Below are 16061 nucleotides of genomic sequence, written 5' to 3'. Positions count from 1 at the left end.
GGAAAGAGAGACACAACCAAGTAGAAGGTTTAGAGAGAAGTTTTATTGATAGCTTAACATGTGTGTCTGTGTGCGCATCATGTATACAGAATAATAGACAGGCCATCATGAGAACAAAGTGTATGTGTGTATAGGCATGTATGTGTGTGTGTGCTACATATAAGAATAACAATGAAGGAGAAAGTGAAAGAGTCTATAATGAGAAGTTAAGACAAATGTTCATAGACACAAGAATAAGAAATACCAGTTCATAGTCAATTGTACACGGTGATTGAAATACTGCAACAAGAAGTTGAGGCAATGATGTAGAGCTGGTGCAGTACATGTCGTACGAAGTTGTGGCTGTAACGCTGCTGCCTGGGTCACTTGTACAGAATTTCTCACAGGTTGTATACTTGCTAACCATGTTAACCATGGTGAAGTAATTCCTGAACAGTGCTATGTTAGAACCTGTGCAGTGCTGCTGGTTGTTGTGTACGTGGAGATGTTGTTGACATCGTTAAGAAGATGGTAGTGATGAAGAAAGAGATTGCCATAATGCTGCTGGATGGGTGTTGTCGTCTGGCTTGCAAGTTGTATCTTTGCTGTTGATCCAGAATGAAGAAATTCATAAACAGTGCTGTGTTGAAACCTGGACATGTGGTATTGCTGCTGGATCTGACTGTGTGTCTTGTGTGGTCAGTGGCTAGACTTTAAAAGGTCTGGAATCAAAGACTTCAAGACAAGGAGAAGGTGAATTTTTACACGGAACAGTAGGCTCAACAGGGTTGAGAACAGGCTGTTTCATGTAATCTTATTTATGGGCTCCAATTGGTTATACGCTGCATATTGGCACGATAGAGTAAGAGAGAAATTGCGCTAATACTAACCAATCAGAGTAGTGGATGCAACGAGGTCTAAATAGTGGCCAACGGTTAGCTGTTATTTGCTATGTTCAAATGTATGTACATATAAAGGGGAGAGGAATTTCACTTGAGTGTATGCTATACACATATCACGTTAAGTGTTAAACATATTGGCCTCACTTTATATACAGTATTTCACACAATAGATTTGGGTGGTTTCACATCAGACACACCCTGCAAAGGTCATGAATGTGGACCCTAAAACAGAAATTGTCATCTTACACTTGATATGATAACCTCATACCTCAGACAGCTGCTTCACTTCACAGTTGCATTAAACACATTTTGCTATAAGCCAATGAGGACAACTCTCTGTAGGCACTTAATTTACTAGAAGTAGCAACCAAATCTTCAGATCACACTCTACCATCTTAAAAGGAAGGACACACTGGATAATTTTGTCCTAGCAAAGAAAAAATATGAGATGGTTATGGCTACGATACCTTTGATCATAATCTGCTCAATCATTCAGATTAGGTCTCCTGGCCTCCAGCTCTGCAAAAATGACCTCACTACCTTTTGGGTTTCTTGTAAACCTTGACTAAATTCAAATTATGCCTCTAATGAGGTAAGACTAAATACTTGTCTTCCTTTCAAAAGTTCTTGCAGTCAAGCTAGAGGCTAAACATTGGATTTCCTTAGCAAGAACAAGATGGAGACATTGACATTTTAGTATCCCCTATATTGGCCCAGAATTTCCACAATCATTGAATGTAGTCAAAAGAAATATGGCTTAATAAAACACAAGGAATGTCTACCTTTGGAGTGAGAGAGACACAGAGATCAGTCAGAAGAGGGCCTATAAGAACAAAAATGATGTCCAATACAGAAGTGATAATTAGAAAATAAAACATTATGATTGTTGGGTAGGAGAAAAAAATTTATGTCAAGAATATTTAAATCTTTTGTTACCAAACCAGCTGTACCTGTTTGAAACAAACTATTTTGTATTTTAATGAAAATTTCAATGCAAATCTCATCAGTACATTCATGAAAACATGTGGTTTCACTATGTAAACAATTGAGTTACACAGTCCACAATCATTGTACATGATATCTAAGTGAGGTGAATCTTTGGAGATTTTAAAAAAATATTTTTTGCCACTTTGATTTACTGAAATGTTTCACAATGGATGCAAAATGGATACCAGTTTCATGTTGTCAAGCAACAAGTTTGAATTCAAGTATTTTTGAAAGAAGACATAGAAAAACCTAAGAAAATATAAACATAAAAACCATGTGTGTGATTATGAATTAGGTATTTCTTTTTCTGAAAGTGAAACAATTCTGACAATAGTTCTGATAATAATAATTTAAAAAAAAAAAAATTTGCACCTGAATACAGTAAGAATTTAAAAACTGTTTTTCTTAGTTATTTTTATGAAAACATTAGACCTAGTCAGAGTCTTTGCAAGGAAATGAAACTATTAGACAATTTTTTTTTATATTTCCTTTGAAGTGATTACTGTGGAAACGAATCATTACACAGAACGTAAACAAAGAGGGGGAAAATAGTTTAACCCTTTAGCATTCGAATTACTCTGCCAAATGTAAAGTTTTTTTATTCATACTGTTTTAAATTAATCATGTATTGTCTCATAGCTTTGAGATTTGAATGACATTTTAGGGTAGGTGTGAGAGACTAGATCTGGCCAGTTTCAACATAAAACAGGAGGCATATTTGGGCTGGATATGGCAGTTTAAATGCTAGAGAGTTTAGGTTACCCACATACTTGGAAGTAAGTTAGAAATTCAAGGATTTTTAGGAATATTGTGTGTGTGTGAATTTGATCTATAAATTTTTTTTCAGAACATTTTTATTTTTTTACCTATAATTTTAATTTACCTGTAAGGTGTGTGACAAATTTTGATTAATTTGGCCCGTGAATCATTATCATATGTGTTTCTGTGTATCTATGTACTATTTCTTAGTTTTCTCCAAGACAAATTTCAGTATTTCATTCTGTTTTATCTTTATAGTAAACCTGTCTTATATGCATCAAGTTCAACTGATAGATAATATCAGAATTTGCACAATTCTTCTCTATTATATTCTCTGTTATATACTCAGTGAATATTAGCTAATAGCTCATTTTCTGAGCTGATGTTTCTCCACCAGATTTCTTAAAAATTGTGGTAGAAGCCTTGGTCTTGGGCTACTCATGCCTAGAAACTGAGGTTGGAGGTAAGCAAGGGCATGCTCCCTGTAGAAAATCCATCTCCAAGAAAGCCTCAGGATAGCAAAGGAGAATGAGCACCAGCCAGCCCAAAGGTTGGGGTGGGCTGCACCTGCTTACCTCAAAAAGGAAGGTGCAAACCCCCATCCTGGGTTATGCAAGCATGACTTGCCTTATGATGGCTGAAGACCTGAGGAGAAGCTTCGGGTGAGGTTGGGAAGTTGGAATGTAGGCAGTCTGCATGGAAGGGGAACTGAAGTATGTGAGAAATTGAGGAAGAGGAAGGTATGTGTACTGTGTGCAGGAGGCTAGGTGGAGGGGCCATGGTGCAAGATTTGTTGGGGTCAAGGGAAGAAAGTACAAGTCGTGGTAGTCGGGGAAATAGCAAGGGGAATGGAAGTGTAGGAGTTTTGGTGAAGGAAGAAATCTGTGAAAAGGTGGTGGAGGTCAGGAGAAAGAGTGACAGAGTGATGACAGTGGTGTTAGCATTTGAGGAAGAAGTGGTGAGGGTGATTTGTGGGTATGGCCCGCAAAGTGGAAGAGGGATCGCTGAAAAAGAGTGGTTCTTCGATGAAGTGATGAATAAGTGGGACTTTATGAGGTGGATTTGGGCATGGGAGATTTTAATGGATATGTTAGGAAATGGATCCAGGGCTTTGAGGGTGTGAATGGGGGAAACGGAATTGGGGAGAGAAATGTAGAAGGAAGGATGCTGTTGGAGTTTTGTGATGAGAAAGAGTTGTGTGCAGTGAACATGCGGTTTAGGAAAACAGAAAAAAAGGAAGGTGACTTTCAGTGCAGGAAAGAATGAGACAGAGATTGACATCGTGTTGGTTGGCAGGAAAAACAGAAAGCATCTGAGAGATGTGAAAACAATACCAGGAGAGTCGCAGCATAGGTTGGGGGTTGCTGCCTGGGATTAGAAGAAAGTTAAAAAGTGTGTGAGAAAGGGAACAGTTGAGACGAGAAAGGGAACAGTTGAGACGAGAAAGGGAACAGTTGAGACGAGAAAGGGAACAGTTGAGACGAGAAAGGTGTGGAAACTGAAGGAAGAAGAAACAAGAGCAAAGTTTGAGGAGAGAATTGGGGAGTTGGTAAGCATTCATGCACCGGATTTGTGGAAGTCTTTTAAAGAAAGGGTACTAAAGGCATGTAATGAAGTGTGTGGAAGGATGAAAGGTAGAAGAGATCGAAGAGATATATGGTGGTGGAACAAGGAGGTGAGGGATGCGATAGCGAGGAAGAAGGAGGCGTACAAAGTTTTATGTAATAATAGGACTGAGCAAATGAAAGCCAGGTATAATAACATGAAGAATCATGCAAAGAGGATGGTTGTGAGATCTATGAGGAAGGAGGCTGAGGAGAGGTTGAGCAGGCTGGATGAGAACCCAGATGGAGTATTTAGGTTTATTAAATCAATGAAAAAAGATGGAAGAGATGTTGAGGGAGGAAGATGCGTGAGGGGGAGTGATGGAAGGTTGAATTTTAGTGAGGACAGGGGAAGAGTTTGGAAGGAGCATATGGAGGGAATTATGATCGAAGAGAATGAATGGGATCAGAGGATGGAAGTTGTAGTGGAGGGGCCAGTGGAGAAGGTTAGTCAGGAAGTAGTAGAGGTTGCGAAGGAAATGAAAACAAGAAAGGCAGCTGGTCCATCAGAAGTAAGTGTGGACATGATAAATGCAAGCAGAGAGATAGGGATTGTTGTGATGATGGAACTCTGCCAGGGTGTGCTTGACGGAAGACGAATGCCAGATGATTGGGCACTAAGTGTAGTGGTACAGATCTTCAAGGGGAAGGGGGATGCGATGAGCTGTGAGGTGCATAGAAGAGTGAAGTTATTGGAGCATGCAATGAAAATAGTGAGAAGGGTGTTGGAGAGGACAATTAGGAAGTGGGGGGATTAGGACAAGATGCGATTTGGTTTTATGCTAGGAAGGGGACAATAGATGCAATGTTCATTGCATGAGTTTGTATGAAGGGGTAAAGACAAGAGTTAGAATTGGGTCAGAGCTGTCAGAGGAGTTTGCAGTGAAAGTTGGTGTGCATCAGGAATTTGTGTTGTCACTGTTGTTGTTTGCAATAGTGGTTGATGTGGTGACAGAAAGTGCAAAAGAGGGATTGATAATGGAGATACTGTATGTGGATGACCTTGTTCTGATGAGTGAAACGATGGAGGGATTGAGGGAGAAGTTTTAGAAATGGAAGGAGGCATTTGAAAGCAAGGATTTGAAGGTAAACCTCAGGAAGACAAAGGTGATGGTGAGTGGGGTGGGAAGAGAAGTGTTAGTGAGTAAGGTGGATCCATGTGGTGTATATGAAAGGAGAGTAATGACAAATGTGGTGCTGTGTACGAGATGTGAGAAATGGATTCATGGTAGATATACGAAAATGAAGAAGGTGATCCCAAGACTGGTGAGAGAGTTTGTTTGTGGAAGATGTGAGATAGGAGCTGGAGGGCCAGCAGAACCAGTGGAAGCGCTATGTAACGAGGTGGAAACAGTGAGAGGGTTTTGTTATCTGGGAGTGAATGTAAGTGAGGGATGTGAAGCAGCTGTGACAGCAAGATGGAGATTTGACTAGGTGAAGTTCAGGGAATGTGGAGCGTTATTATATGGGAAAAGGTTCTCATTAAAGATGAAAGGAAGAGCCTATAAGAGTTGTGTGAGAGCTGCAATGCTGTATGGGAGTGAGGTATGGTGTCTGAGTGAGAGAGAGATGGTAATTTTGAGAAGGACTGAGAGAGCAATGGTGAGAGAAATGTGTGGAGTGAAGCTGTTTGATAAAAAGAGGACTGAGGATTTGATGGGAATGCTAGGGTTGGAGGAATCAGTGGAATGGTTGGCAAGGGCGAATGGAGTGAGGTGGTATGGACATGTGTTGAGGAGTGATGAAGAGCATGTTCTGAGGAGGGTGATTGCATTTGAGGTAAATGGAGCGCAAAAATGAGGCAGAGTGAGGAAAAGGTGGAGGGGACAGGTGGAGGAGGAAATTGGGAGGGTTGGTTTGTAATAGGAGGATGCCCAAAACTGGGCAAGATGGTGTGAGGGTAGTTGCTATGGCACTGAGATAGATCCAGCCACCCCATTAACAGGGTAAAAACCCGGACTCAAAACACTGGATGATGCTGTTTAAACAAAATTTTAATTATCTACATTTTGTTGAATTTACCTGTATTTACAAGTAATTAGATTACTTTGAATCAAAACTGTTTCATAAGATTTGCTTTGAGTTAAAACTTATGAAACATTTGGTTAAGAGCCTTTTGTTAAATTGCATTCCAAAATCATATTAGTATATTGATAAATAAAAAGTTAGAGTTGTTTTATGAAACCAGTCTAAATTCATGATTATTTTATTATTTTCGAATTTAATTGAAACACACAAGGGGTATATTGGTTAGAAATATATTAACGAAAGGTTAACAGGAATCTGGCAGCATTAAATAATAATGCACAGAATAACAAATAGAATACAAGTTTAATGACAAGGATATGAAGACAAGTGTTCAATAAATGTTGGAAGGAGGAGTCTAGAACTGAACTACAGGGTATTCTCAAGTTTCAGGCTTTAATAACTATCAATAAATGTGGTAAGATATGAAAATTATACATCATATCAAATTTATACATCATAAAAGTGTTTTCTTTTCGTTTCAGACTAAATAAATTCAGATTAATAAAGATAATGGTTATAGACCAAAATATAATCATAACCCTCCACGAAAGAGGCAAGAGTAATACAGCTATAGCAAAAATGCTTAACTGAATAACAGTCTGGAAAATTGACAAGAAATTTTAAGAGACTGGTTCCACCACTGATCGACCTGGACATAGCCAAAAAAGAAGTGTGTGGACCCCTCAGCTTATCAAAAGTATTGGAGAAAAGATATGGTGAAAGCCTCATTGTTCTGTCAGAAAACTGGCTACCACAGCAAAAATAAGTTGAACATTGATGTATCAAGTGCTGAAGGAAAATCTCAGGACCCACTCCTCCAAGATGATCCACTGTCATGAGTTCATGCAAATTTATAAGGCTATGAGACTGGAGAGAAGTCAACTTATCCTGCATCAGATTGCTGAAGACACTGCCCAACCTGGTGATCACTGATGGAAAGAAATTTGACATCAAACAGACAGTAAATAACAAGAATGACCAACTTTGGAGTGTATCTGGCTCCATCGAAGGTAGACTCATACTGCTTCCATAGGCAAATGAGCACTTTCAAGGTGCAATTTGGAGCCTCCAACAGGATTTGGCACCATCCCACAACTCCAAACAGACACAACACTGAATTTGGGAAAATAGTCTGTCATTCATAGGCAAGGATGTATGGCCCTCAAGAAGCCCAAATCTCAACCCATTGAATTTTTCTGTTTGATCCATTTTGGAGACGAGGGTCTTAAGCACTCCTCATGCTTTGCTCAAAGCTCTGAAGGCACACCAGAAATGATTCTGCAAGAACAGCTGCATGCCATATGTGAAGAATTTGCACCTAGACTGTAATTTGAGACAGAGGTGATCACATTGAATAAATGTGGTAGTGTCATAATTGTGTTTCCTTTACCGTTGCATTGCAACACTTGAACCTGAAATATAACAATATTTTACTTTAGTAAAATTGAAAAAAGTTGGTCGCCTAAGTTTTGGGATACCCTGTACATAGATTTTAAGTGCTCTGTATTTCTTTTAATGTTTTAATCCATTTTATATCTATGCTGGCAATATTAGAGTAGTTCTTAGCAATTTTAGCAATATGGTTATTATTGCAGCAAATATTTTTCTAGTTGAATTCCTTTCTCACCACTAACCATACAATTACAACATATGAGTAGAAACTATTAGCATCCAGGCAGACTGAAAGTGCATTAACTATTTTGCACAAGAACACAATTGTTGGATTTAAATTTGGAGTCATGGCTCCAGTAGCCCAGTTGAAAATGATAGTGTCATGACTTCAGTAGCCCAGCTGAAAATGATAGAGTTAAAAGGGAAAGATACAGAGCATGTAAATTCAGAAGCATAGCAGAGACTGACAGTAACATCTCATATTGTTGTCTATTCTCAGGTCACTCCCAACAGAACAGACCTAGCATTCCAGCTATGGCCAGTAATATTCTACTTTCTCCTAATCAAGTTCGAATTCCTCTGCTGACAGAATATGAAATCCAGAAGATGAATATATAAGAGCTTTTCTTTCAACCTTTCATATACTCCTGTTTTCAGCGTAGATCATGTAAACATCGCCTGTTTGATTCGTCTCCCTGTTTGTCTTAAATTCATGCATTCCTTTAATCACCACGCTTTATTTATTTATTTATTTTACTTTACTTTATTCAAGTTCATCATTTCTTTAACTCATTCTCACTAAATTTGTCAACCATAGTATAAAAATGCAGAAGTGGCTCTCGCTTTAAACTTACTGGCTCGTGGTATACTCCTCCCCCACCCCACCAGTACCGGAAGTTCTTATCCTCTGTTATCCTTGGTTGTCTCCCACGAACACTTCTAAGGGCCTAATGCCATCCCTCCCCTACCCAGGGTTTTACCGATCATATAGCGCATAAAGATGGTGTAGTGTATGCAGGTTGTAGGCATTGTTTGTTTATGAATTCTGCCAAATGCAAGCCTTCTTTTCAGGCACAGGACACTGCTGTCCATCATCCCAGGGTCTCACAGGTCCACACCTCCCACACCGTCAGAATTGGCACTTTCAACATCGGTACACTAAAAGGTAGGTCTGGTGAGATTGTTGAGTTGCTTGAACGGAGACACGTAGATTTGTGTTGCATCCAAGAAGTAAGGTGGAGAGGAGGTTCTGCTAGGTTCCTCACAGGGAAAGAACACAAGTACAAGATTTTCTGGGCAGGGAACACTGATGGGGTCGGGAGGCATGGGAATACTTCTTGCAGAGAGATGGGTTGATAAGGTAATCGAGGTAGTCATAGTTTGTGACAGAGTACTTAAGATTAGACTAGTGTTTCGCCATAGGTTAGCTACCACCATCTTGGCCTATGCCCCTCAACCGGGGCTACCGGATGGGCTGAAAGACCAATTCTATGACACCCTGTTGCAAACTACCTCATTGACGAATGACAGGGACCTTCTCTTTGTGGTTGGTGATTTCAAAGGACATGTTGGACAACATGCAGGGGACTTCCATGGCGTACATGGAGGCTATGGCTTTGGTTCCTGCAATGAGGAGGGAACCAGACTGCTGGAGTTCTGTGATGCAAATGATCTTATGGTTTGCAATACTAACTTCAGGAAACCTGCCTGTCACCTAGTCACCTACCGTTCCGGAAGACACACTAGCCAAATTGACTAAATCCTCGCCAGAAATAGGGAAAGAGGACTTCTTATAAATGCCAAAACCTTCCCAGGCGAAGAATGTACCCCTCAACACAGATTAGTAGTTAGCGACTTCGGGATCAAGGCTAAATGGATGCCCAGAAGTAGACCAGCTTGGAGGAGAAGGGTCTGGAAGCTTAAAGATCCTGCAAATGGACAGAGATTTAGAAATGTCTTACTCGAAGCATTTGACAAAATAGAAGGGGATATAGCATCACACAAAGTAGAAGACAATTGGAGGTTTCTACCGGACAACCTGCAGAGAGCCACCGACCAGATCTGTTGTTCGTGCAAAGTCCCCTCTCGACCCGAAGTAATGTGGTGGTGGAACAATGTGATTCACAGGGCTATTAGACAAAAGAAACAGGCTTGGAAGGATTGGAAGAACGGAGGTAGCAGGGAATTGTATCAGACTGCCAGAAGGAAAGCTAGGAGACAGGTTTACTTAGCCAGAGGGGAAGCAGATAAGAAAAAATTTGCCAATGTTCTGCGCCATGAGGACCAAGAGGTATTTCATGTTGCAAGACAGTGAGTGAGAGAGAATGTCGTAGGAAAGAAATGTGTCCGCATGGATGATGGCTCACTTGCACTAAATGAGGCTGCAAAGAGAGAGGTTTCGAGACGCCACTATGAAAGGTTGCTTAATAAAGAGAATGAATGGGAGAAAGAGAGTCTGCCGTATGTTAACCCAACAGAGGGACCAGCTATCCTAATTGACAGTACCTTGGTAGATAAAGCGATCAAGAGTATGCACACAGGGAAAGCCACTGGCCCATCAGGAATCACTGCAGAGGTGCTCAAAATATTTGGCAGTGTCGGCTATAGCCTAGTCACCCGTATTCTTAACCAGGTGATACACGAAGGAGTCATACCCAATGACTGGTGTAGCAGCACCATAGTCAACTCCTACAAAGGTAAAGGTGACGCTTTAGATACAAACAATTACAGAGGTATCAAGTTGTTGGACCAGGTAATGAAGGTCACTGAGAGGGTCATAGCCCAACTAATTAGGGAGAGAGTCAGTTGAGATGAGATGCAGTTTGGGTTCATTCCAGGGAAAAGCACCACTGATGCTATATTTCTGGTAAGACAGCTGCAGGAGAAATACCTAGCCAAAGATAAACCTCTGTACTTGGCTTTTGTTGACATGGAGAAAACCTTTGACAGGGTCCCCCAATCCCTTATCTGGTGGTCAATGAGGAAACTAAGGATAGAAGAATGGTTAGTGAGAGCTGTGTGAGCCATGTACAGGGAGGCTGTCAGTAAGGTGAGTGTTGGCAAGGAGTACAGTGAAGAATTCCGGGTAGAGGTAGGGGCTCACCAAGGTTCAGTGCTCAGCCCCCTCCTGTTTATAGCTCTCCAGGCTATAACAGAGGAATTCGAGACAGATTGCCCATGGGAGCTCCTCTATGCTGATGACCTTGCTCTAACTGCTGAGTCACTATCAGAACTAGAGAAGTTTCAGGTATGGAAGCAAGGACTAGAATCGAAGGGCCTAAGTGTCAACCTAACTAAAACCAAAGTCCTAATAAGTAGGAAGGTAGACAAAACACAAACCCCTTCAGGTAGATGGCCCTGCTCGATCTGTAGAAAAGGCGTAGGTAGAAACTCCATAAGATGTACCCAGTATAAGCAATGGACACATAGGAGGTGCAGCAATATCAAAGGAAGGCTAACTAGCAAGATAGTTTTTGTATGTGGCAGATGCTCAGGAGCAATAAACACTGAAAATGTGCAGAAAACAACCTTTGCCACATTCCAGGGAGAAAAACTAGAAGTAGTTGATAGCTTCCGCTACCTAGGTGACCAAGTTTGTAGTGGGGGAGGGTGCGCTGAAAGTGTAGCTGCTAAAATAAGAATAGCCTCAGCAAAGTTCAGAGAGCTCTTACCTCTGCTGGCAACAAAGGGCCTTTCACTCAGAGTAAAAGGCAGACTGTATGACGCATGTGTACGAACCGCCATGCTACATGGCAGTGAAACATGGGCTGTGACTGCTGAGGACATGCGTAAGCTCGCAAGAAATGAAGCCAGTATGCTCTGATGGATGTGTAATGTCAGTGTGCATACTCAACAGAGTATAAGTACCTTGAGAGAAAAGTTAGACTTAAGAAGCATCAGTTGTGGTGTGCAAGAGAGATGATTGCGCTGGTATGGGCATGTGGCAAGAATGGATGAGGATAGCTGTGTGAAAAGTGCCACACCCTAATGGTTGAGGAAACCTGTGGAAGAGGTAGACCCAGGAAGACCTGGGATGAGTTGGTGAAGCATGAGCTTCGAACTTTAGGCCTTACCGAGGCAATGACAAGTGACCAGGACCTTTGGAAATATGCAGTACATGAGAAGACCTGGCAAACCTATGAGAGCATAATCTGTGGCCTCTGCCAGAAGTGTAGCCAGCTCACTTATTCATATCTTTACTTCATTGGACACTAAACTCTGCTTGCGAAGACCTGTTGAGGCAAGTGAATTTGAAATCAAAATTGAACCAAATTCGATGACTGGCACCCATGCCAATCTCTCCTTCATTGGACACTAAACTCTGCTTGCGAAGACCTGTTGGGGCAAGTGAAATCAAAATCGTAATTGAACCATATTCAATGAATGGCACCTGTGCCAGTGGAGCACAAACAGCACGTTAAAAAATCATTCGAGCGAGGTTGTTGCCAGTGCCGTTGAACTGGCTCCTGTGCAGGTGGCACGTAAAAAACACCATTTTGAGCATGGCCAGTGCCAGTACCGTGTGAGTGGCCTTCGTGCCGATGGCACGTAAAAGCACCCACTACACTCGGAGTGGTTGGCGTTAGGAAGGGCATCCAGCTGTAGAAACTCTGCCAGATCAGATTGGAGCCTGGTGCAGCCATCCGGTTCACCAGTCCTCAGTCAAATCGTCCAACCCATGCTAGCATGGAAAACGGACATTAAACGATGATGATGATGAGAGGTACGTCAAAGACTACCTTATTCAATGTACTCTGTCCTTATTTAAGACAGAAGAATGTAATTTGAAGGTTGACTGGGAAAGGCTCCCTTGAGAGTTGAGTATTTATAATGGTTTATCAGACAGGCTGTCATTAAAATATTAAGCACAAAGATAATTTTTGTGGCTAGAAATGTATAATTTATTAAATCAAAAGTAATATGTTAGTAATACTTATTTGACTAGACTCAGAAAATATGGAAACTTAACTGATATAATTATTTGTTGGTGGAATAAGAATAGAGTTGAAGAACTGCATATTTGGAACAAATTAATAGATATGATTTGCTGTTCTGCTGATATTCACTTCAGGTACATAAGCTGAAGACAGATTTGACAAAGTTTAGTCTAAAACTTTAGGATAGTATGGGATAGTGAAGTTGTACATGTAGTTACAAGGTGTTTCAGGATTGCTTTTGTCAAACAGACCTAAACACAAATTCAACATCCTGAATATCCTAGGAATTCTGGGATTACACAGTGATGGGGTGGATAGATATATGATATGCAATGGAACAATTGCAGCAGGTTTTCTGGAAGAACATCATGATTAAAAATAAGCATATAAAGCTGGTACCCACTAAACGTCATGCTTTAGTTAAGTATCCTTATTCATCTGTCCACATGGACAATGATTATGTCATAACTTACGGTTTGAAGCACTTAAATGGTATGTCTGGGAGTGGGTGGCAAGTCCTTTTTTAGCAATATTCCAGCTCTGGACTTTCTCAACTTCATCTATTACTAAGCTTGTCAGTTTCTGGTTTTCTTAGATGCAGTGACACTGTTTTTGAGCCTGCACCAAGTAAGTCTCTCAGCAGCAAGACTCCTCATGACAATTGATGATGAAGTCTTTTAGGAGGGTCTTGAGAATGTCCTTGTAGCATTTGTGCTGTCCACTGATTGAAGATTTAACATAACTTTCTATAAAAAGAAACATTTTGGAATACAATTGCCATCCATTTTGGTGTGCCTGTTATAAACAGTTCACATTTCAATACCAAAGAGCAAATTCGGCAGAACAACAGCTCTGAAGATCTTCAGCTTGTAATCCTTCTTTATCCAAAAGATCTTGTGAAGTCTATCCAAAGTGATAGTAGCTTTGACAATTCTGCTAATGGCTTTACAATTGATAAGGACAAAGTGTTGCCAAAGTATGCAAAAATGTCAATAATCAGCAGTTTTGATATTTGACCAATTTGTGAAGCTAGAATCTGATATTAGATTAGAATGGTTAGTAATGGTGAGTGTAGTGTGAATGTTTTTTTGTTTTTTTTGTCAAAGCAAACTCTCTGGGTAAGTTCTTTAGTTTGTTTTGGCTCTCACAGTTAAGGCTGTGCTGGAACAATCTATTCTAAGATGAGTTATTAGTAGTGATGGAATCAACTTTTGAACAGTCAATCACATCAGATTTTTTAAGTACTAAAGAAATCTAACTGTATGAACTTTTCAGCAAACCATAATATGATTCCAGTCATTTTGAATGTGAGCCAAACTGTTTTTTCGGTAATAAGTTACTCCAAAGAGAAAAGGCAGTACCCATATAATTTACTGAGAGATCAATGCTGCTGATATCTAACCTGAACATCAACAGGCTAATACTTGCAGAAAAAAATGTAGACAAGGAGAAACTGGAGTTTGATGCTTAAGGTGGCATGTTAAGCCTACCATTCAAAACAGAAATACAGCTTACTCCTTCAGTATGTATTCGGGTCAATTTAAGTGACTGTGCTCTTCTTGCATACAAGAAGAGCACCTCGTACCAATTTAAGCAATTTTGGTGAGTATATTAAGTTTATCTGTATAGAGATAATTTTGAATATTGTAGCTATTTTAAGAGGGAGATAATAAGTAACATGTCATTAGATTTAATGTCAAGAAAGAGTACCCAGCTGTAGAAACCTTGCCAAAGCAGACACTGGACACCAATGCAACCTTCAGGCTAGTCAGGTCCTGTCAAACATTCCAGCATGGAGTATAGGTGTTAAATAAGGATGGTGATGATGATCAAATTTTTAATTTTTGTAATATATTATTAAAGCTAGTTTATAATTGGTTGTAATGCATGCTGTATAGTTTGATTTTTAAAATTTTTTTTATAAGATTCTCATTTATTCTTCCGTCAGGTGCATTTTAGTCAAGTTCGCTTTTAATAGATGTTTTCTAATTTTGAATTGAATTTGTTTCCAGAATAAAGTTTGGTTTACTAAACTATTTGTATATCTCATTAATTATCGTCTGATTTATTGATTTCTTTTTATTGAAGAGAATCTAAAGGCTCTAAGTAAGGATTTAATATAGCAGTAGCTGAACAGTGTTGCTGGTTATAGGTTTCCAATAGGCTAATCACTGGTTCATGGGAGTTTTGAGAGTAAGAAACATCTTTTACTTGTAAAGAACAAATATGTCAGAGAACTTTGAAGAAAGTGCAATTTTTCCAGATATTCGTCAACACAAGGTTATTGCAGAAAACACCTGCTCAAGGTACTGTACAATGTATTCCAGATTCACATGGTTGCAAAACAAACATTTTAACCACACACATATCTTTAATATTTTGTATATATGTGGACATCTACTAACGCCATGCATCTATAGATAGTTTTTGTCTTCTCAGTGTTTCTGATGAGTTTCTAAATATTAATTCTTATCTATCTTACTCTACATTGGATAATAAAGTAGAGTTATTTTCTGACTTTTTATATTTTAATCCGTCAATTTTTTTTCCAGGTGTGTGTTATAATGACAGTCATTACTCATGGATCATACCCTCAAAACAAATTAACACCAAACACACGACCAAACTATTTTCTGGTTGATATGAACAAAAGAAAATTTGAAGTCCAAATAAGAAACAAAGCCACCAACCCTGTCACTCACCAAGATTCTGGCAACTACTGAAATACATTCATTCAGAAAAAAAATGATATGGAAGATTTATAGACGTTAACAGCTCTCCAAAATTTTATCATTCAAAAACAGTAAAGAAATAAGCCAAAAAAAAAATCAATTGCAGCGTGGAAGGTTAAAACTGGTGCAAAGTTATGTTTTTAATAATACAGATTTCAAAAGCAAAATAGTCCCGTATCTTGCACACATCTGTTGTAAGTATATGAAAGAAAAAGGAGATTAAAATTGTAAATATATTTACCTTGTAAACTTCTGAAAAAAAGCCTCTTCCAATTTTTTCACAAATGAAGTCATCAAGACGAGTGAGAGCAGAAACGGCATGTTTAAGAGCTTCACATGAGTTCGAGCTTGTAGGTCGGTAACTACTGCCTGCTGCCTGACACAAATTATTTGAGACATCCGATTCGTTATCATCATCTTCATCATCAAAAAATCTACTTTCTTCACCTAAATCGATGGTCTGGCTGCGAACAGCTTTCATACTACTACGAAAGTGATTCCGTGGACCGTTAAGATAACTACTGAACGGCTGGCCGTTCTCTCCTGTTTGGAGACTAGTAACCATTCTATAAAATTTTATGATCAGAAACAGGTACCTAAACGAATGTAAAAATACAATCAACCTTAGTTCGAATGACAACAAAATTAGTTTTCATGTTAACAATACAAAAATACAAATTACTTGTTACAATTACTTCCATTTTTTTATATCATTAATGTTAGATTTTGAAGGTAAAAGTG

At 39.5% G+C, this 16061-nt stretch overlaps 1 protein-coding gene and 1 long non-coding RNA gene across 9 annotated transcripts in view; one reads left to right on the top strand and one right to left on the bottom strand.

Annotated features, from left to right (window-relative positions):
• Positions 1 to 16061, bottom strand: part of LOC106882588 (uncharacterized) — a 62667-nt gene that overhangs the window by 44626 nt on the left and 1980 nt on the right. For 5 of the 8 annotated variants that reach the window (XM_089349290.1, XM_089349293.1, XM_089349294.1 and 2 more), the window contains one exon: positions 15562 to 15916. In XM_089349290.1, coding sequence (XP_089205416.1) covers positions 15562 to 15916 — 355 coding nt within the window. Of the gene's footprint in view, positions 1 to 25; positions 7672 to 15561; positions 15917 to 16061 lie in introns of those variants that run through there. The other 3 variants (XM_089349298.1, XM_089349295.1, XM_089349297.1) reach the window with 1 other exon arrangement.
• On the top strand, positions 10480 to 15992 carry LOC149136604 (uncharacterized). Its single transcript, XR_016241109.1, has 2 exons — positions 10480 to 14894; positions 15141 to 15992. It is a non-coding gene; the product is annotated as an uncharacterized LOC149136604 (long non-coding RNA).

This window comes from Octopus bimaculoides, chromosome 3, assembly GCF_046866305.1.
Source record: "Octopus bimaculoides isolate indiv1 chromosome 3, ASM4686630v1, whole genome shotgun sequence".
Lineage (NCBI taxonomy): Eukaryota > Metazoa > Mollusca > Cephalopoda > Octopoda > Octopodidae > Octopus > Octopus bimaculoides.
Note: the sequence above shows the minus strand (reverse complement) of the source record. Positions and strands in the feature narration are given on the sequence as shown.